Below are 23,252 nucleotides of genomic sequence, written 5' to 3' on the forward strand. Positions count from 1 at the left end.
AAATCCACCGCGATTCACTCGCCATTATTGCTCGGGGAAACCGAGCCAGAAAGGCCATCAATTACACGGGAAATCGTGCACGCGTTCTTCTTATTTACGAGCTTTACCAATTCATGTCATACTCCATACCTATCCGTACCCTCGGGACTCTCATGAGATGGGAATTGGGCCGCTGCAGGATACTTTTCATCTTTACGAATCACTCTACCTGGCTCCAGAAGCTTTATCGGGTCCTGATCAGGCCACAGTTAAGCTAAGTCGCAAAAACACTTAACATTTAACGGCTTTGTAGCATAGCTCTTAGTTTACTTGTTTTCTGTACTTCTGGAATTTTTTCAGATCCTAATCAGGCCCCAGTCGGGCTTAGTCAAAACTTATGGGAAGTTTCGACGGTATTCACGAGACACGGTTAACTTTGTTTCAGGTCGTGATCAGGTACCTGCGGCAGTCTGGCCACGCAATCGAATCCCTGCCAGATCCCTACTTAGCCTCTGATGCAATTTTGTATTAGCCAGAATCTTATTTCATCCAGAATATTCTGTCACTTTCTACGTATCTGTGGCTGTTTCTTTAGGCCCTAACCAGAAAATTTGGTCTGAAAGACCTGCTGAAATTTACTGGAAAGTTCAATATACGCGATTAACTTGTCATTCGGAAAATAATCAGGAAGCCAGTGAAGCAGTCTAATTGTGAGCAATAAAATCAGGTCAAGGCCCTGCCAGATTCCTAATAAGCCCCTTATACAAGCCTGTATCTGCCAGAATGTTATTTTACCCAAAAAGCGATACTTCGTACCAATTTTCACTGCCGTCAAGATCTATTCCCAATGTCCTACCGTTGCACAGTGGTTATGAAAAAAACTTCAAGTTCAAACGTCATAAATTTGTGGAAAAAAAAATATTCAAGTATAGGTATACTTTTTATACAGCTGAGAATTAGTTTTATAGTAAGAACAATCTCCAAATAGGGCTAGCTCCGCTTCTAATAGTACATTATGTAACAAGGGAATAAAGTCAAAGATTATTCCCGCGGGTGGGATTATTCTCGCTTCGCTCGGGCATTAATCGCCCAAGCGAATAGTCGACTTTTATGTCCACGTTACATATAGGACTTTATTTCCAGCTCAGCTCTGGCTGTAATATTTATTGGAAAATTGAAACATTTAAATTGGGGCAATTGTTTGCGCTCGCTTCTTCTGGACTTAGCTTTGCGGGAAATATGATCTCCCCGCAAATGCGTTTTAGTGAAAAATATGCCAATTTCATCCCGCGTTCGAGGTCAAGAAAGTTAACTTAATGGTTCAGTCTGGAATAAAAATACTTTACGATTACACGGTATCAAAAGTACTCATCCGAGCTTCGCTTTGCCTACCAGCCTACTGTCCTGAAAGTAAAATTTCACGAATGTCAACACGACTTCCCATTACACGCATGCCCGCTGATTAAACGAAGCATCGGCAATACGCAACGTAAAATTCGACGGGGTTCCCGCAGAGTGGTGCCGCCGGTGTGTAAGGGGGCTTTATGGGAGTCCGTAGGTGCAGCTGCCTCGCCTCGGAGGCTGCAGAGGCGAGGATACAGCCACGGAGGCCGGAGTGGCGAATGTAGTTGCAACCGACGCCCCATAAATAACAGGAGCGGTTTCCTCTCCCGCAGGTTCCGAGGAGGAAACCCGGAGGAGTGGGAATACGGGGGAAAAAGCTGCAAGCACAAAAAGCAGGAATCACCCCGGGTTCGTGCGCGCCAACTACTCCTACGGATTAGCTCATTACTCGCGCGTTATGCTAATCGCCCTGGACGCGGCGTCGCCCTTGCAGCGCCTACTGTTTACGTACGGTCGCCGATTACAATCGACGCGTGAGAAGTGCCAACTGCGCTTTTGCTTATCTTCTCTGCGAACAGTCGCTCACGCACGTTAATTTTAACTCTTTCGGTTTTTCTGCGAAACTGTTTTTGCGCGAAGAAACGTTGCTGAAAGACGCGAGGAGAAAAAAATACATTCCCAGACAGGTGAAAGTGTTTCTCTAAAATTTTTTCAATCTTTAAGGACTCTTCAAGGATACGAAATTTGATGTCTAATTTGGGGTAAGGTGAAATTTAGAGTCTCAAGCTAATCCATGTGTTATCTGTTTATTTTGAAAGTCCTAATGCATACCTTGAACGATGTATTCAATTTTCCCGAAATAGTCGTCTGACATTTTACTATTTTATGAATTTTCCCGATTCACTTTCAAGGTTTTCCGAAAGACTATCTGACCACTTTTAAACGTCCCACCTGACACATTTCTACAGAGTTCTTCGGGATATTTAAATAAGCACTTCAGTCGTTTTCATCACATTCAGAAAAAAAACCTTCATTGCGGAATACCAGCAGTTTATTACACAGGCTCGTTTTTTTATATGCACCGTGCAGAGTCCAGACAGACTATATTATCACTTCAAAGCTGGAAAGTTCGAATATGACGGTCGGAGAGATTGATAAATTGACGAAAATATTCATCAGCACGTTTAAAATTCGTTTCGAAACAGCACGTAGCGGAATACTTAAGAAGGAGCGTAAAGAAGAGAATGACAAAAGGAGTAAATGATCAGTGTTCCAGAGGTGGTTCACCGGTGAAAAATTGATGCGGACCACCGAGTGGCGGCCGCGTTGTGCCGAGGTAACCCCGACGAAGCCTGACCCGATATCGGACGAAAAATCTAAAGATTTATCCAATGGATGTGGCTTTAATTTATCGGCGAGGCGGTAGACGGGATATAATGGTGCAGCCCGTGGGTAGAGTAGGAAGGTAGGCAGGACGGGTACTCGGGCAAACAATAAATATTTCAGAAGGGGAGCTGACAGGGAGATCTATAGATTACATCCCCCTTACCTAATAAATACGTTATTGTCTGCCGGTGATCTATGGCGTGTACTAATGTGTGTTGGATCCTGTGATTCCGGATTCACAAACGCTCCTGCTGCTGCTGCTGCTGCACCGATGCCGGAGCCATCTTCTCTCCTCTTCGCTCCTTTTCTCTTCTCTTCTCTTCTCGCCAGCAAGCGGTAATAGTCGTCCACATTGTCACACCGCCCTGCCACCTCACCATAAGTTAATCTTCGCCCCTCGACCGCCAAACGGCTTTAGGGGAGCGTCGGCATGGATCAGTCGAACGGATAGATACACGTCATACCTTGGAATTCTTCGCAGAAAGGAAGCCAGGCGCTGGTGTGTCGAAGAGAAGAGTCTAGGTCCTTCGTCGTCGATTGGAAACGGCAAAAGCACTCCGAAAGCTACCGCAAGTTTGGATATTAATGCTCGTAAAAGTGTCGATTGGATGATTTTGAAGTTGCAATTTTACTTCCAGTTTGGCAATCATTTCGAAATGGGTTTTCAATGTTCAGAAGATACCGCGTCATGCGAAAAAAAAAAATGCGAGCGAATGGCGTTCGAGTGAGTCAACCGGGCAAAGCTCGAGTTTCTTACGCATTTGGCTACTGTTAGAAATGATAATTTCGTAGATTGCTGGGCTTGAATAATTTTTTTTTTTTTCCTGTCAAGATATAACAGCCGGCCTTTAATTTTAACGCTGCTTATCGCAGCGAGACGATATAGCTTTGGCTCTCGCGCATTATACGTACGAAAGCCGCGTGTTATTATTCATCGTATCGCAATAAATCATCCCTACTGAAGTATTTTTCAAACAGGCATTGCAGACCTCGCGAACCTATCGCTCATACATTCGTGCTGCCAATCGCAGCGCAGATTTTTCCATGATCTTTCATCCATACGGAACTGTCGGTTAAGCGCAGTGTCATGTTTTTGTGCGCTCATCAAGATTCAGGTATTTGTTGTATTTGGTCTGTGCGACTAACCGCTACTCCGTTTCATCAAATGTTTACTAAGTGTATAATGGGCAATGAACTGCCGTTTTATTGCACCGAACAAAAGTTATGGGTCTAGATTAAGCAAACTTCCGCTGGAGGTTATGTCATAAGGTTATATGTATAGTAATGGGTGATTAAACGGAGTTCAAATGCGAGCTGTAAAATTATCGTTTGATTGAAGTACACGTCTGACATGTATAACCGGTTCAATTACGTATCAAACTAAGGACTAACAGAATTTGTATCTTAAAGATGCAAGTATGTACAGTTTTCATTCTCATTGTAGATAAAAAATCACATTCTGAACAATGAAACTTTTAGTTATGAGTTACGTTAATGACGAATAAAATACGCATCAATTTATTAATGTGTAATAAAACTTGATTGATATCCCCATTACGCAAAATAATGGGCTATTAAACTCCACCTTATTTAATCCAACCATTACTTTAGCGTATAGTCTGATCAACTAAATTAACTGGTAATTAAAATAAATTTTACTACACGCATTTACAAGGTAACCCCGGGGTGACAAAGTCGCGAAGTTTAGTGAAATTGAGATAAAATGAATATCTTTAAAAACAATGCCTGACGTTCTTTCCACCGAAACTATTCACAGTTTGATCATACGGATTGAAAAAGAAAGAGTCATAACGATTCAATCGCGTGTGTTAAATTCCGTAATTAGCGTCGAATTACTCGAGTCCTGAATCCAGGCTCGGGGCACCTGGACGGCCGGAATACGACCCTGGGTCTGCCTTTTTTCCTCTCTATTTCTGTCGAGCAGGGCAGGGGTGAAGCTCACCCCTCGAGCCATACATCAAATTTTATATTTTGTTCCGCCCCATAATGCGATAGTGTTGCTTTATGATCAAAATTCATATAAATCCATTTATCACTGTTGACACAGCGCCGGGTAGCGGCTATAACTCCACCCCATTCCCCCCCCGCCCCGTTCCACGACTTCCCTGCTCCTCGTCTTCGCCGTTCTGACGATGGATTCCAGGACCATGGAGCGCGCACCCTCGCTCAAACCCGGCACCATAAGAATCAATTTTTCCCGAAGACGATCTCGGCGCTGCACTTGTCTCTCTGCACTCGGCGACGATTTCCGGGCCGCAAACGAGCCGTTGACGTTCTTCCACCGCCCGGATCGCGGCCGTAGGTTCGTTGCTGCCTCGCCGAGGGCGGCGAACCCGTCAATCAATCACCGCCGCTCCGCCGTCGCCGCAAATAGAATCCGCTCTCGGTCCATGCCGAGTTGACAGCCGCGGAATGACCGCTCGGTGTACCGCATCGCTGCCGCCGTCACTTGCCCGTCAATCCGAAACGCTGCGGAAGACAATTTCTTGACGTCACGCACCCCTGCAGTCTCGATTTCCGCATTGTTTAGACTCGGAGGAAGACTGATATCGACGCTCGGTGATTGACAAGTTGGATCGGCGCGTTGATCCACGGTTATTTTACGGTAAAACTTCGTTCTGGTAAATCAGTGATAAGAACTTCACCCTCCCGATTTGATCAGAAATTTTTTAAACCTAATTTGATCTGTTGATTACGAATACACTGAGAGAAAGTTTTAGTTTCGGTTACCGCTCAGTTCTTAGCTATTTTCATGTTTTACCAGAATCGAAAAATATAGTTCTAGGTACAGAATGAAAATTAATTTCATAGCTGTTACTAGAAAGTCTAGTATCCGTTACTATTCTTTCTCATTACGATCACTGTTGCTATATTTTCTTGTAACCGTTGCGAAAATTTACTGCGTGTGCAACAATAAATTGATATTAAAGCCTTATTTAACTAAAAAAGTAGAGTAAACCGAACAATCTTATTTTGCGTTGCAATTACCAAAAAAGGATCGACGATAGCGCAAAATGTTTAGGTGTACCTCGTTTTTCGTAATTGCAGCAATATTCGAACAGTTTTTTTTTTAACGATACCTGTTTTACTGAATTTTTTTAGTTTCTGTAAAAATTGAAATTTTTCTCAGTGTATAAGTTTCTAACAATAGATTAGCAGAAGTAAATCAACTGGCACGAAAGAACCAATCGTAGAACTTTTCCTTATTCCCGTTATTTCTGATCACAATAATTTATATGGATAAGAGTATTTTTATTATATTGAGATATTATACTTGCAGAGAAGATTATGTCGTTTCGCTCAAAATTCGAGAAATTCTGAATTGAGCAATGCGAAATAGTTGAGTCAAGTTTTATTTAAAACAATAGATCCTTTTTTGAATTATCGTTGAACAAGAATGTTCACAATTTTGCAAATTACTTAGGAATAGCTTCGTCGATCAGACCAAAAATTGAATTGTCTTGTAAGTCAGCAAGAATCACATCGATTGACAATGAGATCGAAATCGTCAAAATAGATCATTCGTTCTCTACATGCTGTCGGGTAATAATTAGTGATCATGCGTTTGAAAATTATCGAAGATAATTGTCAAGATTTACTGAATACCCAACTTTTTAGTGTCAGCGTGGTTATAATAAGTAACTCCGCAATTTCTCTGAATATAGATAAGCAGGAAACTAATTTTGAACGTAAGTTGTAAGATTTTCAGCAAGATTTAACGTCCTGTGATCTTTCATAAGCCCTACTTACTCGATTTCAAACGATCTTGCATGATTCCCAGTGCGATTTTGAATGTCTTGCCGATTATGTCCGATTCGTTTAATTTTGGATGCTGTTCCAATTCCGTTGTACGTTCAATTCAAGTACCGTTGTAAATAAATTCTTACCGATTTCGAACGATCTTCGACGATTTCCGCTACGTTTCTAAACGTCTGTAAACGACTTTGGTTAATTCATGTAATTCTTAATACTATTCCAACCCCGCGGTCCATCGGTTTAATATCGTACGGTTCAAACTTGAGATCGTATTCTTGACTCGAGTCTTTTCGCACGACGATAAGTGATTCGTTCGACATCACGGGTGACTAAGAATTCACTCCGTATATTTGAAACGTGTTTGAAAGTCCTCTCCATCGTCGTTTCCCAATGACTTGTTTACGGAGTTGCATAATTTCACCCGGCGTTAGGCTCGTAATTTCACCCGGTTGACAAACTAAACGATAACGCACCCCTAATCTGAGACGCGATTTGCCGAGTGGCGCGTCCGTCGTCGTGAAGTTGACGTCTACGCTGTCGTCCCGGAAGAGGACGGAAGTCTGCAATCGGCACCGGGTAAACAGGCGTCAGTCTCGGTTCCCGGGCCGCGTAAAAGGCCGGATAATTAGAGTCTGCCCGCGTCAATCATCGGGATTGTGGGCGTCTTCGGGTTGGCGGTAACGACCGACACAGAAGTGAATATCTGACGTTCCGCCTGAGCGCCGCAGCGCTTCGCGATCGTTGATCACGACTCAAAACGCGCTGCCATGTCCTTAACAAAAAATCCCACCACCGATGGCCAATCCGGGCAATTAGGGGCTCTTCTAAGAACTCCACGAGGCGACTTGAACCGTGTGTCTCGTTTCGCCGCAATTAGGCCCCTAATCAATATTTACATTCGAAGCCGAAGGCTCCCTCTCGCCCGGCGGAAAACGGCCTACAGTGAAATTGCCCCGTCGTGAAGACCGCGGAGGATAGTAAAATACGACTTGCAATATACGGGGGTGAATTAGGCGAGCCGAGCGGCGTCGTCTATGGGGTCAGATTATCACGCGGCTTACCCGGAGTTTGGTATTCATTTTTTTTTTTGTTTTTACTATTTCGGTGACCCCGCTTCGTCCTTATTTTACAACACTCGAGGGATTATGAAGTAACCGCTGTTGTATTCCTTGTATTCCGTGTATACATGGGTTCGAAATTCTCTATTTGACCAGTTTTTCTTGAGGCTTGAAGGGTACGGACCAGGGCCAGCGGCTTGTAATTTTTTCAGGTATATATAGAGTCCATTATAGAAGTGGAGACGGAAGGGGGTTGTTCATTTATTCTATCGCAGTTATATGGTATTTTGATTAACGTTATAACTTTGCACTTCAGAAATATATTAGTCTCATTTATACATAATTTTTCAATCAAATCAAAAGTAGCTTCAAGTTCAACGTTTTGTGATCGAGACGCGATTGAGTTCTGTTACCATTTTGCCCGAATGTAAAGGTTCGCTTTACGAATCGATCTAGATACGATTATTAATCTAAGATACGAGTTTTGAGCTTCTGTAAAATGAAAAAATGTTCATACCGCAGTGTAGGACGATGCTAGGATAAGTGAAATAACTGAAAAGGAAAAAAAAAGACATTTAATTTTTGATGAAGTACAAATGGTTCAAGTATTTTATAGACATATGTCCGCAGAAAGTTCGAGGCAATTAAGCTACTGACTCAACAACAATCTTCGAAAGTTTTTAATTCCATTCCATTCAAGTCTTCGCCTACCAATGATGTCCAATCTCGCTAGATGAGTTTCGGTACTTTTGCCAGGTATGGAAACTATCAAGTATGGATTACTTCATACTGACCATATCGAAGTCGCCGACGGTGGTGGGGAAAATTCACTCTTCAAAAATTGTAGGGCAAAGCTAGGTAGTTGGCCTAGGTAAGGAAACGCGAGAACTTGTGCGCCGGTGTATTTAGAGAGGTTCTATAATTAATTATTGTTGGGTACTGGATTACCCGCACGGGGTGAGCGTTTACGACATTTCTCGGTAAAATGCGTTTCTCAATGTAGACGGGGTGAGCACTGCTGATATATTCTACCTTGCGAGAGGGAAATAATACTCCGTAACTTATCACCCTATTGCTGGTTGTAATTGCCTACGTTCCATCGTAAAGCTAAGACGTGGGATATTACTTTGTTGTTGATACTGAGCCTTGTGGATGATATTTGAATAAGAGGAAGAGCGGTATAAAACGAAAACCGGGAATTCTTTATTGGTTTTATACTATTTTCAAACCGGAAGCCAGTTGTTAATGTTCCTTCTGTCGTAAAATTAAAAGTCAAACGAGCTGCGTGTATCGAAAATTCAACGGTTACACGACAAGGTTTCAATGTTTATAATGAACTCTCTTTACCGTATCTTACTGTTGATTTGCATTCAGAATGAGAAACTTTCAAGATGAGGAACAAAATATGTTGTGCGAATGTGCTGAACAGGTAAAATTGAGAAACAACCGAGGCTTGGAACTATAATACGATTGTACAGTGATAAGGGAGCATTCAAATATTACGTAACGTTTTTCGGACTGTTTGACTGAGAGAGAGAGAGAGAGAGAGAGAGAGTGAAATTTTTACTTTGCGGGCAAAAGGAATAAAATAAAAAACTGAACTTTCTTCGTCCGAATATAGGGTTCTGAGTCTTCCTCAATTGCGAAGAAATGAAGTTTTCTGAAAAAACCGATTCTCCCAAAGTCTCAACCGTGGTTTTGTGATTAAAAATAGTTTCACGTCTATCGCAAATCCCCAAAAAAATCGGTTTTGATCAAGCTTGAAAAAACTGCCAACTCCCGAACTCTCATTTCCCGAATATATAATTTTGAATTATCCTCCATCTCAAAGACCCGAAGTTTCTCGAAAAAATCATCCACATACTTATCACAAACTCCACCTTCCCAGCCCTAATTTCGTATAAACGATAGTCCTTCACGGTCCATCGCGAATCCCTGGAAACGCGGTCTTGATCGAGCAGTCCGAGTTCCTCCCAAAACGTTTTCTTGCCAAAGACGGTGCACGGGGGTGGAGGTTTGATATTGCGGTGGCGTAGGTTTAATCGCACGATAATACAGTCAGGCGATTATCCTGCGCGGGTCGGCCGCGCTCGCTCGGCTAGTTAGCAGGGTGTCGTACGTTCGCGGTTCGGGGGTGGTGGTAGCGGCGGCGGTGGTGACGGAGGCGGGGGTGGGGGGTGGCGGTCTTGACACATCGTTCACGGGCTTGGTTAAGCGCAACAAAAGTGTCGGCGCGTCGCGGCGTGAACCGACAACCGCCGACGCCGTGTCATGGCGACCGATGTCGAGGGGTTGCGTGGTGGGGGGATGGGGGGGGGGGGGTGGAGGTCGGGGTTGGGGTCACCCTCGACGTCGACGTCGCCGTCGCAGGTGCGGCGGGACGCGAGGAGAAGCCCGCGGCCCGGAACCACGGAGAAACGCGCGACGTCGGCGTCGGCGGGGAATTGGGGAGGGGGGACGGGGGCGGCGGTAGGGGAAACGGGTCGTCGGAGGGAGGCGAGGAGCGTCGTGGACGTAGTCGGGCAGTCGCGATTCAGAGCTTCGTGTCGGAGCGTCGGTACGACGCTTGATTTTCTCGCCCGCACTTGTCGCTCAGGAATTTTTCCACGAATTTTTCTTGTTGTTTTTTTTTTTTTTTTTTTTTGTTTTCTCACAACGAACTCGCACCGTCGTTTTTCTTCATATTTTACACCTTTTTCGAGCTTTCGTAATACGCGACGTTGTTGAACAGTGAGGTTCGAGTTGAAGCAGAGATAAAATATATAAATATAATGGAAATATATTGTTCCAGTGGATATTGCGAGCATGCTTCGCAACCGTGAATCTTATCCAAGTGCGACGATCGCGACGATGATTATCGTGAATTTTTTACCGCACGAAGAGCAGAGGAATTGAACAGTGAATTTAGTGTCGATTTTGCGTAATCGAGTGAATTAGTATTGTTCAAGATAACTAAATATTACAGTTTCGTTATTAAGGAAATTGGTGTGAAACGACTCTTGTTTGAAATCATGATAATCGTGCGATAAATCCTGGATCGATTCGCACGTAGTACGGCATAAACAATAATATTTTGTGTCCTTAAAGTGAGAGGAGAAATATGTACGACCATTAGTACGTGTGTATCCCAGTTCCATCGTTATCTTATGTTCGTGTCACATGAAACGGTGCTTACGCTCGTCTCTGTTGTGGGTGAAAAATAGTGAATCCAGTGTGATTTGAAGAAATTGTTTAAATCGAAGTGAAAAAGTAAGGGGAAAGCAACACCACGATGCTGACTTCGAGTGCGAATCAGTATCTCCGTCCGGAATATCTTACCCCTCTGCCAACAACGGTTAGTTTGATGTATTCAGTTTCCTCATTTTCTTCATTATCTTCAATGCTAATAAAGTCCTTAGTTTCATCGAACATTCATCATCCCTCGACGATTCTTAATCGTATTTTCAAATATCCCGCGCTTCGATTTTTTTGCGATTATTCCATCCGATGATTTTCATTCGTCCTTTAATCTTGACGCTCACCTACATTCATCCGTCTCATTCGTATTCTTACCTCTATCTCTCACTCCTGTACAATAAATTTCGCGAGAACAGGTAGGTGAGCGGAGGTTTGATTCATCACGTTTTCTTCCCTCTGCGGGTCGATTTCGATCTTCATCGCGCGTAGAATCCATATTTTGTAAAGGAATATGAATACATCATACGTGTTACAAGGGACGATTGGAATCCTTTGAGGAATCTACGGAATCTGAAATTGTTGTCAGGGTCGTTCGAATTGTTTTTCATATTCCGCGCGCGCGCGCTCCAATTACTTCTCCGTCTCTTTTCCTCTCTCGCGGTTTTTGCTCGCTTGGGGCGAGGCGCCTACCGCGGAATTTGAAATTCTGTACAGGCATCTTCGGAACGCCAACGATTTTACAACTTTCTCTCTAATTATTATAACGAGCGGTTCGTAACGATCGTGTGCGGAGGTATATCGCACACCTGTAGAGATGAACGATCGGCGATTTCGGAGCAATTGTCGCTGATAAATCGGCAGATTCGTTCCCCTCATAAATTTTTGCATTCATCACGAGGCAGGGAATATACGACTAAAGAATCAACTTCGTCCGTCAGTTGTAACATGATATGTGTGGCTTGAAATTTGTATGAAAAAAATCTGATAACTTTCATCCGATTGAGTGGTTGCGATCTAATCGCTCGTCATAAATCGCGATCCAACAATTTCTGACGAAATCACGCGCGGTCGAGAATCACCGCGATTATATCTACGGAATCGTTTGCGACGCGTGTTCTCTCATACCGATTCGTATCTCGTCCTCGATTCTTTGAATCGTGTAATCTTCGCATTTGTATTCTCAGTTGTTTTTAATTTGCTTTTTTTTTTTGCGTAAAACTGAACCTGAATTCTCGTCACCGATTCAATATGGCCGACGACGAAACGCATCGCGTGACGTATTACGCACGTGTCGTCGAAGGTAACCTAAAAATTGGGCAACACGAATTTCCAATTGGTGAGAATTGCGTTTGATCAGTTTTACGATATCGGAATCTTTGTGTAATCGAATTCAGGAACGATATTATTCGGCTTACTTCACTCTGGCATCGGAAATAACGTCTCTCCTCATCGGAATATATCGATAATTTACCCGTGCCATCGTATCGAAATTGATGAAACGGAAATTAACGATCGTGAATAAAATTTGATGCAATCAAACGAATTTTCTGTCTGATTTAGAAATCGATCGATGTTTTATTATCCGATGGGTGATAAAATTTCGCTAATTCAAAATGGCGCTTTCGGTACCGGAGAAAAGATCCGGACCCGTTAGTTGTTCCTTAATTGCATCGAGCGGCATTCGTAACGTGTCCGTGACGCCGATTTCGGTATTTTCGCACCGCGTTGCCCAGTCACGCATCGCTTATTCCGTGCCGAATTGGAGGCACGTATGCGGCCGTCCGATCGGCAAATTTACGGCCCATATTTCATCCACGTATCATAAATCCCAGCTCATTTTATAAACCCCCCTCGTTTCTCTCTATCTGCGACTGGCCGTGCAGCAGCTACCGCGTGTATTAAACGAGACGTTGCGAAATTCGTTGAAAAGTTTACTCAATGACCGATCTTTCGCAAGATCGTTATTCTCGCTCGATAAAATCTCCCTCCATTCCTCTTTTTCACTCTGTCTCCTTTTATCCTACCCACGTATTTCGTCTCACGCACGGCGTGAATGCAATCTTGCCGCAAATCCCTTTCGTACCCATCACCACTGAATAGTCGTTACTTGGGATATGCAGTTTGAAATTGATCGAGTGTCCCATTTACTTTGCTATGCCAACGGATTCCTTCTCGCAACCATTAGAAATCACTTTATTTCAAAATTATCGCATTCAAACTATTATACTCAACATTTCGTCAATTCGTATCGACGGAAAGACGTCTAATCGACTGTATTGTTTGGTGATTGACGTTCTTCGTTGATTTCGCGTTTTGGGAAAGTGATCTAACGATAAGTAACGGTATTACGCACAATATTTTTTTTACAATTTCTTCGTGGTGAAGAATGTAATAGGTGAATAAGCCAAATCCATAATAACGTATCAACTGAAATGACTTTCAGAAAATCAGTACCTACATAAACGTGGATTTCAGATATGAAACTTGCGATTGTTAGGCATTTTAGAAAAAATGTGTCAGTTCGTTAGTTTTGAGGTCCAGGCTAAGAGTTCTTACGCTATTATTTCAAAACCAAGTTTTTGTCTCGAAATGTATTCTCGATTTTCCTAACCGATCAAAACATAGATTGAAGCTTTGTTATGTATACAGTCGAAATAACTGTACTGTTTATAGGATGAACTGTATATTTTACTATTGCCAAGATCGGAGCTAAACGAAGTTTGGACTGAACAAAAATGTTCACTTATCTCGGATCATCTTTTTCTCGAACGTTTATTTTCATTTGTCCACGATTCGTTTAATCGTTGATTTACCAAAGTGATGAATAGAATTGTAATCCGTCGAAAAGTGGAGAACGTAAAGATGGGTAGAGAAACGCTAAAAACATGCTGAACAATTTTGCGCGGAGTGTGTGAACTCTTATAAAACATGTATGAGGTCGAAGTTGGGTACGCGAACGCAATAAAATATTGCAAAAAATTAGTAACACGTAACTGTGTAATGTCTCGAATTGTGTTGATTTGTTTTGCAATTTGATATATGTTGCGTTATTCATTCGTTTGCTGAATTTTGGACTATCCTGACTGCAAAGTAACAGTTTTTCCAACAAATTCGTCTTTATATTACCGTTTGAAACTTGAACCTTATAAATATTTGCCTACCACAGTATTTGATTTTCACCGATCAGGCTTTGCATGTTTTATGATTCTAATTATACAACTTCGTTGGAATATGTGACTGAAAGCCGTCAGGCTTACGTTTTTAAAAAAATTGTTATACTTTTGATCGGTTGCAAGTTGCATCCATTTCTAGAATACACATGGTGTAAAATTGTGTCAGGGGCAAATTTTTTAAGAATCGTCAAAATGGTGTCCCAGCCCTCGATCGTCGAGAATAACGATGAATCTCTTGTCTGTTACAGCTCGACGCGAAGAAGAGCCCCTTAGCGTTGCTGGCGCAAACATGTAGCCAAATCGGCGCGGACCCACCATCAAGTAAGTCTTTACTGGCTCCGCTGGATAAACCCGCATCATTGAAAGCGCCAAAATCAGAGCATCACCAACAGCAGCGGGAAAAGTCATCGCCAAGCACGACTTCCGCCCCCGAACCGACCTCGGTGCGGTCGAGCTTCAAGCCGTACGAGTCGTGCCTGGGTCGAGAAAAGGCTTCGAGTCCAGAAGAGCAGCAGCGAGCCCCGTCGAGTCATTCGTCGTCGGGTCGAGCGAGAACGCCGGGAAGTGGGGGAAAGCGGTGCTCAAGCAACCAGAGCGCCTCGTCTGCGCGCGCAGCCACGCCGCAGGGCCGAAAGACGGCGACACCTGGCGGTGAGGCCGCGCGCTCGTCGCCATTGGGTCGTTCGGGCGCCGCCGATCGTGAGGCCCAAGCGGCGGCGAGCAGCCCTGCGCCCTCGGGAAAGCCGGCGTACAGTCCGGCCGGCGTGCTGGCTTTGACGGACCCTGCGCTGAAAGACCTGCCGCTCGGAACGTTCAAGACGGGAGCCGGGCCGCCGTCGACGTCAGCGGCATACATGGGCTACCCGGGACAGCTGCCTATCGACGTGATGGCTAGTTCGCTGATGTCGCAGCACCACGCGGCGCTGAAGAGTAGCCTTGGAAATCCTTACCTTGGATACGCGCGAATGAAGACCGCATCGGGGGCCGACGCTCTGGTCCCGGTTTGCCGGGACCCTTACTGCACGGGCTGCCAGCTGAACTCCCAGCTATTAGCGACCTCCGTGGCGAGTAAAATACCAACCACCTCCGCCGGCTGTCCCGCCGGATGTGCCCAGTGCGACCACAAGTCGGGCCCCGCCTCGCCTTACGGGCCGCTCGGGACTCACGGGCCCGTTGCCGCGGCCTACGCGCACGCGCAGCTAGCCGCCCTTGCCGCCGCCTCCCAGCTACCTTACGTCTGCAACTGGGTAGCCGGGGACGGCGCCTACTGTGGCAAGCGGTTCTCATCCTCCGACGAACTCCTCCAGCACCTCCGAAACCACACCAACGTCTCCGGCGACCCCGCAGCCGCCCTTTCCCTCCTCTCGCCGCCGGGTCTTCCCCCTTCCCACCCCCTTCTATCGAGGACCTACCCCACCCCGCCCCTCAGCCCCCTCGCCACGGCACGCTACCACCCTTACGGTAAACCCTCCCCCCTCATGCCCCCCTCACTTTCATCCCTCGGGATTCCCATGCCGCCTCACCCCCACCACCCTGGGCTTCCGCCTTATTTTTCACCGTATTCGCTCTACGCTGGACCCAGACTCGGAGCCGCTTCCGGAATGCATCCCTGAGGTTGAACAGATTGAGAGATGGGATATTTTTTCGGCCTGGATAATGGGAGATTGATACCCTCATAACTTAGATGTTTTACTATATATATTTATATATACGCATACCCGTTCGACTGTGATTCAAGCGAGTAATGGTGCCGCCCCTCACCTCCAATTTACACCACGAAAAGTGTCGCGTTATCGAAGCCGTAGGAGGTTACGGTGGGACGGGAAGGAGAAAAGCTTTGACTGGTTCGATCATTCGGAATTATAGAATTTTTGCTACGTCGAAGCAAAGTGTTACAAAAATTAGATTAAAAAATGAAAAAACACCGGTCCGTTATGATCGATTCACGTAAAAATTGTGCGTGTGGTGGCGCTGACTGTCACCGCGTGATTCGGAGTCATAGGCATCGAGCACGAACTACGAACTTGGGTCGAAAATTGCTCAGCCCGTAAATATCTGTTTTTTTTTCTAACCAGAAACTTAACTTTAATATTAAACACCCCTGGCATGAAATTCTTTTTGTTGAAAATGGATGGAAAAAAAAAGATTGTTTAGTGTTGTTCTTTCCGTTGTTCATTATATCGATTAATTATTGCTCTTAACTTGTTTGAATAAGAATCTACTTGTGAAACGATCCTCGAGGTTTTTTTATCTCCTCGCAGCTATAAACTCTTATGAAAAACTTATAAACACTGGCGCAATGTATTGCATTGTTCTTAAATAATAATTGTCGTATTTACTGAAATCGCTGGTTGTATACAACTACAATCTACATTAACATGGGCAGTCATGGGTTCAATTGACGGTGATACATTCCTGAGCCATCGACCAGCGACCAATCAAATGCTCAGAAAGAGACAGGCATTGGCCGTATGTGTCTCCTTCTCTCTAACTTTTAGCGTTACCACTCGCAATGTAGGGAATGCGCAGTCCGTGCTCTCTGTCTATGCTCGGAGCCGGCACTTTCACCAAAAACTCCCGATGTATTTGTGAAGAGTTGATCGATAATTCTGCGATGCTCAACTAGACCTGAGAATGATGCAAGCGCACGCTTTTTATTATTAAAATACAAAATGATATTGCAAACATTCGATATCAAGTTTATCAACACCTTGTATTGAGTCTGAAATTTGTCAAAATCTGAACAAAGCTTCGTCGAGAATTGATTCGGCGAAAAATTACAACTCTGACTAATGAAATATCGCCTGACGATACTTTATTTATTCTTTCAATCCTTCAACGAGGTCAGTGACTATCAAAAGCCAACGAACAGTCAATTTTTACCGCTGTGGATTAAGACTGAATAGACTTTTTTCAAACTTGTCAATATTTAGTGAATTTTCACTGTTCGGATGAGAATTATTTTCTGTATGTACGATGCATCGTAATTTTGCGGTTATTGTTAAATTTCTCGCATTTTGTGTCGTGTGGAAAACATGACTGGACGTTCAGTCAAAGCTTCCGTCTTAAACCCGGATCTGTACAAAAGTATTGTTACAAGTATGCCCAAAACTTCGAAATTGACCTGCGAGCATTGAGGATTAAGATTCTAACGGGGACCGGGAGAAATACGCAATACTTAACGAATACTCTTGACAATCTCCTGATACGGGTAAAAAAATGAAAATTTGGTAAGCACCGAGGCGGTGTTGATAATAACAAAGAAATGACTAAAATCCATCACATTTTTTTACAATATTTCACCCAGATGTCGCAACGGTTCATCCCAGTCCCCTTGACTATATATATATATATATATATATATATATATATATTAACTATGATGGCGAAGATGATGAATGGGAAGAGCGATCGAATCTCACGGTAGCGATGTATATGATGATATTCGTTGTATAAATACACAAACGTTACAGTAACCATCTGCGGTGGAATGATCGAGAAGTCGAAAGTTACGATCGGTTTTCTCAGGCACCGTGCAGCCGACAAATGTGCAGGCGTGTAGCAAGTTTGACGTCAAGACATTTTAATGGATCTCAATTTAAGCTCAATATCTAATTAAAGCTGCCCTGCTCTGAACTTTTCAAAACATGATCTGATGTGAATCGATCAGTCTGTCTGCGCTATACATACGTAAATATACATAAGCAAATAAAATAAAGAAATGGATTAATAAACAAAATAAATTAATTAGTAAACCAACGTGTATACGTATACATGTATATGTATATGAAATACTCATATCCAATATCCTTGCATTGTAATTATTGTAAATTTGTTCATAGCCGTCTATAAAATTCGTTATATATATGTTATACGTTATATATGACAAAATTCCGATACATGATGATTGATACTACAATTATTATAAACGATGATCGTGTGACTATAACGTGCATTCTATGCGAGTGAAATAATATATTGTAATAGTTGTAATGTTTCATAGTTCATTTTTTTCCTAACCAAAGTTTTGTTGAGTATCGGGTTACCTAATCATTCGCGTGTTTAACAATTGCACGTTATGCAAATATCACGAAGCAGTATCGCAGCTCCGATAATATACCTTGCAAATATTTACCTCGCGCGTTTATATACGCGTGTTAATGTACATGACATTATGAAAATATAACGGTTATTATCAATATGAAAATATCGAATTGTACATAGTTTAATCATTATCGCTATTACATTATTATTAATATTATTTTTATTGTTTCTTATTATGCATATATCGCGGCATCCCTGCATGCAGACATTTATAAAATGTCCGTGCGATTGCTCAGTCAAATGTTATGATACGAAACACAATACGATCCATGTAATTTTTACCTTATCATACGTTACCGAATTATTGTACTGTTTGCGTACCTATATTATAATATATTCCATGTATTATGAATTTTAACCTCACCGCCGACGTACCTTTACTGCATATGGGTAATAAAGAAGAATAAAAAATAAAGAAATCTATCGAAAGAAAGAAGCTCACGCGAAAAGTTGAATGTCGTTCGAAATAATTGCCGAGAAAGAAATCACTCGAAATTATTCACATCTGTGCACGTGGAATATTCGATTCAAGAGCTGAGTTATACGAGACTTCGACGGAATAAACAAACGGTTTCTCAAAATATGTACCTACGAATGTAATTATATAATTGTTCTATATCTGCTGCTTACATAAAAATTGTTACGATGCGTATGTAAAATATAGTGATTCCTTTGAACGTCATTGAGATTTGAATTAAAAGAAATAGTTTCTCATTCTAATTATTGAACGCTGTTTGCCTTGTCATTTTTTCACACATAATTCCTTCCACCATTTCTCCTCTCTATCGTCGACAACGACGCTTCCACCTATCAAGAAGCTAAACTAAATATCGTACGTGTATATTATATTGCTTAGAAGTTAGTAGACTAGGATGTGTCGTTTTTCTTAGATTTTTATTTATAACCCGTCAGGGTAAATATGTGAAATGAAAGAAAGAAATTTTTTATGAAAAAAATTAACGGACGACCACGGAAATCATGTACATATATATGTCACAAATAATCATAGCCATGGATATCGTAATTTTGAAAGAAGATTGGTAATTCCGCTATCGCTGCGCTGGGAAAAAACTGATCGGTGAAATTTTATGAACATGATCAATTATGTTGGTATGTCGCGAAAAATTTATGACCTTTTCCTTACTCTTTATCGTAACGTGGTTAGGAAACTAAGAATGCAAATGAAAAGTGCACAAGAAATACGAAAAATATATTCATCTTAGCCAGTAGAAACTGCTTTCGCAAGAGAAATGAACCTAGATTCATCACGGACTGATAAACTGCGTAATTTTTCCTTGAAACAACTGACTAAAACACGACATTTCCAAAGTTACTGGCAATCGAAGTGCTTTCACCTCAATTTGTAGTTTTCAGTCTACCTTCCAGGTTAAAATTATTTGTGGCTCCAGTAAAATTCAAACAAATCTTTTACAATTTACACTTATCGGTATTGGAGAGCGCGACAAGAGAGATAACGTTGATTCCTCTAGATATTCAAGATATCAACATAACCATGTAAACAAGCATTCACGGGCATCGATTCAAGTACTTAGAGTGCGAGGGACTAGGATAGTTTCAAAACAAAGAAAGCAAAACAGATCGTCGAATTCCTGAATTTGCGGTGATCCAGTCGAGTCAGTATCGCGGCGCGTTTCTTCCGATACGTATCGTGGATGGAATTGTTATCACAGTGACGAAGTGCTTCGTGTGTCAGTGTGTCCATGTGCGAAGTCTGAAGCGATCTAGAGAGGACGATCTCTACTTTCCGCAGGATGAAGGACGCCGATTGCCAACTTGATACTGAGCGGCTGGACACGTCAAGGATTCAGGAAATCGATAAGGTACGTGTTTAATGTCGAGAGATTCGGTAAATATATCAAGGATCAGCTGGACGCGTACTATGATCTATCTCGGTCTTCGGTTACTTTCGACTTTTGGCTTTATTTTTGTCAGCTAAATTCAAGCATTTACGAGCGCTGTGCTGAAATTTATGGACCTTCTCTATCGCTTTAGAGGACTTTACGACTAGAGTAAAATAAAAGCTTATCATCGACTGATCGAACTCTCGCTCTGGGTGTCTTTCGATATTGAGAAGTATTGTCAAATATTACGCATTGCATTTTCACGAATTATCATTGATGCAACTGTGAGAATGATTGAGGCGAAATCGTCACGCATACCTTTTGTCCTACTGTTTCGTTCCTCGTTTTTCGACAGGTAGGCTTAATTTTTGCGAAACGAATATTTCCTCGGTGTTTGATACTGTTTTTCAGGTACGTTAGATCACGCTTTGTAAATTTACTGTTCCGTTTACAGCAGAGTTAGGAGTGAACCAAAAATATTTATTCCACCATCGCTTGATCGCGCATCGATCTTGCTGTCCAACCACAAAAAGTATGAATGTTCCCAAAGCTTCCAAAGCTGAGGCCGAAGTGAAAACAAGTTGAATTTGAATTTTAATTTGATTCATTTCTATCAGCTGATTGTCGAGAAAACATTCCCAGTTTTGCGAGGAAAATAATCTCCAATGAAAATAAACCACTGTTGGTGTCTAGATTTGTTTGTTCATTTTCAATTCTCTGCGGAATGAGTCTTGGCGTAAGGGATATGGAAAAAATAACAATTCTTTCGAAAAACAAGGGAATCGAAGGGATTCGCAAACGGAATTTCGCAACGATGCTCGGATTTTGCGGAGGGGCGGGGATAGAGCCTTCTGGCGATTTGGCCGGGCGATAAATCGTCGAGCGGAAACGGAGTGGTTCTCGGCCGCAGTGCGGGTCAACCGATTCATTATTGAAACGAGTAAAATCACGCCAGCGTGTTCACATTCGGAGCAAATGGAGTGGAAACCCGCCTCGCTCCAGCCGGGCGTCCCGTTCCCTATTCTGGCGCAGGAATCAATCTATATATAGGCGTGTATGGGTGTATACTTCACGCTGGCACAGCTGCCGCTGACAGGACGGAATACAAGCGTGCACGTACAGCAAACGTCACTTTAACTTCGGCTGCTGCGGGAAAAATATTGTCATACTTCGCGGGCAAATTTTTCCGAAGAAAGGCAAATTGAAAACGTTTGAAATACGGATTTCCTTTCGTGCTTTTTTCGTTATTGTATTTTTCTCTACTATGAAATATGTTGCATTGTTTGTAGGTGTAATGTGTGTGCATCGGTTTGGACATTCAAAAAAAAAAAAAAAAAGAAAAAAATTCTATGCTTCAAGTTGAAAAATCTTGAGTTAACCTTGAAGAAATCAGATCCCCAAAATTTCAACGCTCTAACTCACCATCGAAAGGTGCCTTTTTTTCTTTAATTTCTTGTAGACTTATTTCTGGGCAATGTTTTTTTTTTTGTTTTGGACGCCATGTTGAATATTCCATCATATTACATCGAACTGAAAATGTTTGAGTAAAAAGTACGTTCAATCCCAGATTTATTCGGCTACGGTTTGATTTTTTTTTTCTTTTTTTTTAATCGTTATAAAATACGAGAAGATCCAAGTCTGAAATCGAATAAAATCTTATTTTATAAGGAGAAATAAAAAAAATGTCCTGCATCCCTTAATAGTAATATAGAGCATTGACACTTTGAGGATCTTCATGTTTCAAGGTTAACTTAAGATTTTTCAACTTGAAGCATAAACATTTTTTCAACGACCAGTCTAGTATGTATGTATATAATATTATACAATAACTTCACCGTAAACTTTTTTTTTTGCATCTACAAATTTTCAACTTTGTCGTTCATGAAATGGTGGAATATGGAACTAACTTCGTGAATTTGGGATGGATTTCTAACAGAATATTTGAAATTCCTACAACCGATAGTTCATGTGAAAAAATTTAACAACATTAATTGTGGTATTTAATTACACGTGAGAAAATTATTGCAGTGAAAATAAATTTTTACTACATCATAAATAAGATTTTCATAAGGAAAAATACGGTGCAGAAGAAAATAATCAAAGGCCATAAATAATCGTGGATAAAAAACAGGCTCGATGATGTCATGTATCCGTGTCAGATGTATAATAATACGGTTGTAATATCTGTCGCGAAATTGATGCTAATCGCAATATCTTCGGAATTACGAGCGATAAATTATCGTTGCAGTGGGTCATTGGACTTATCTTGATGTTCGTGCTCTGGCATGGATTAAGAAATGCAAAAGTGGGTCAACAGCTGTCTGAGGAAAAAAATAAATAAAACACTAACTCTTGGGATTCCTTTGCGATCGCGATACGTGACGCGAAATCATGAAAGCCAAAGTTTTACACCTGGAAAACGTAAAATTCGTTGGCCAATAGTTTTTCTCAACAAATATCGATTTTTAAAATATACCGTTTTTATTTATATTTCGGGGATTTGTGTCTAGGAAATATAAGTATTCTGCATTCTTTCAAATTTATTTATTAAGTTATTCACTTTAGTTTTCCTATTTTTATTATTTAGCTCCAAGAGAACTGTTTACTCCAATACGAATTTATTAGAAGATTTTTGAATGAATAATGATTTCCATTATTTCACCACAGTATCTTGAAAACAGTCTGATAGACTGCAGTTATAAGTAGAAATAAAATGGTTATTCCGTAGATCACGTAGTATTTTCATAGCTTGAAATAATGTTTCCGATGAACAGAAATGTGTACGATAAATTGTCGTTATGCAAAATAGAGACTCTTTCTAATGGATACGTATTCATTTAGATTATCTTCCGAAGTTTACAGGAAATGTTTTATCAAATATTTTGATAAAAGTATTCAGTGCAATTACATGCGTCACTCAATTCTTCGAATTAAATAGGTGTTTGATGGATTCCATGCCAAATCAAGTCGCCTGTGACTCGGACGATTTTGCATTTTTTAACTTTCATTCCAACAGGATAGTCGTCACTCTGAAAACTGCAAAAATTCATTGTGAGTTATTAAGCTATGTCGAAAATGGCAATGATTTTAATCATCCTAAAATTTATACGAATTCTATCATGCGAATCGATGATTTCGACATTCAAACGGGAGTGAGGTAGGTATCAGTTTTTTTTCAAAGGGATTCAAGTTTTTTGTTTCAATAATTTTGGAATAATTGGTTACCATATTTTCTGAACTTTTAAAGTAGGAAGTAAAGTAAAGTCAAATAATTGAATTTTGTGTATCAACAGAAACAAACGGTAAGAATAAGGTTCGAAATTCGATTTAGCATGGAATAGTCGATACGCAATTTGGCCAAATTGCGAATTGAAAAAGCAAATGCAAGATTC

The 23,252-nt window shown here is 41.7% G+C and overlaps 1 protein-coding gene across 1 annotated transcript; it reads left to right on the plus strand.

Annotated features, from left to right (window-relative positions):
- Positions 1-10,091: 10,091 nt before the first annotated feature.
- On the plus strand, positions 10,092-18,718 carry LOC124216400 (zinc finger protein Elbow). Its single transcript, XM_046620883.2, has 2 exons — positions 10,092-10,878; positions 14,143-18,718. The coding sequence occupies exons 1-2, from the start codon at positions 10,816-10,818 to the stop codon at positions 15,505-15,507; spliced, it is 1,428 nt and encodes a 475-aa protein (XP_046476839.1). The 5' UTR covers positions 10,092-10,815; the 3' UTR covers positions 15,508-18,718.
- Positions 18,719-23,252: the final 4,534 nt, after the last annotated feature.

This window comes from Neodiprion pinetum, chromosome 4 (genome assembly GCF_021155775.2).
Source record: "Neodiprion pinetum isolate iyNeoPine1 chromosome 4, iyNeoPine1.2, whole genome shotgun sequence".
NCBI classification, from domain to species: Eukaryota; Metazoa; Arthropoda; class Insecta; order Hymenoptera; family Diprionidae; genus Neodiprion; species Neodiprion pinetum.

Coding starts and splice junctions, on each gene's coding strand:
- LOC124216400 (XM_046620883.2), top strand. CDS start 10,816: ATGCTGACTTCGAGTGCGAATCAGTATCTCCGTCCGGAATATCTTACC. Junction 10,879..14,142: donor TTACCCCTCTGCCAACAACG/GTTAGTTTGATG, acceptor TGTCTGTTACAG/CTCGACGCGAAGAAGAGCCC.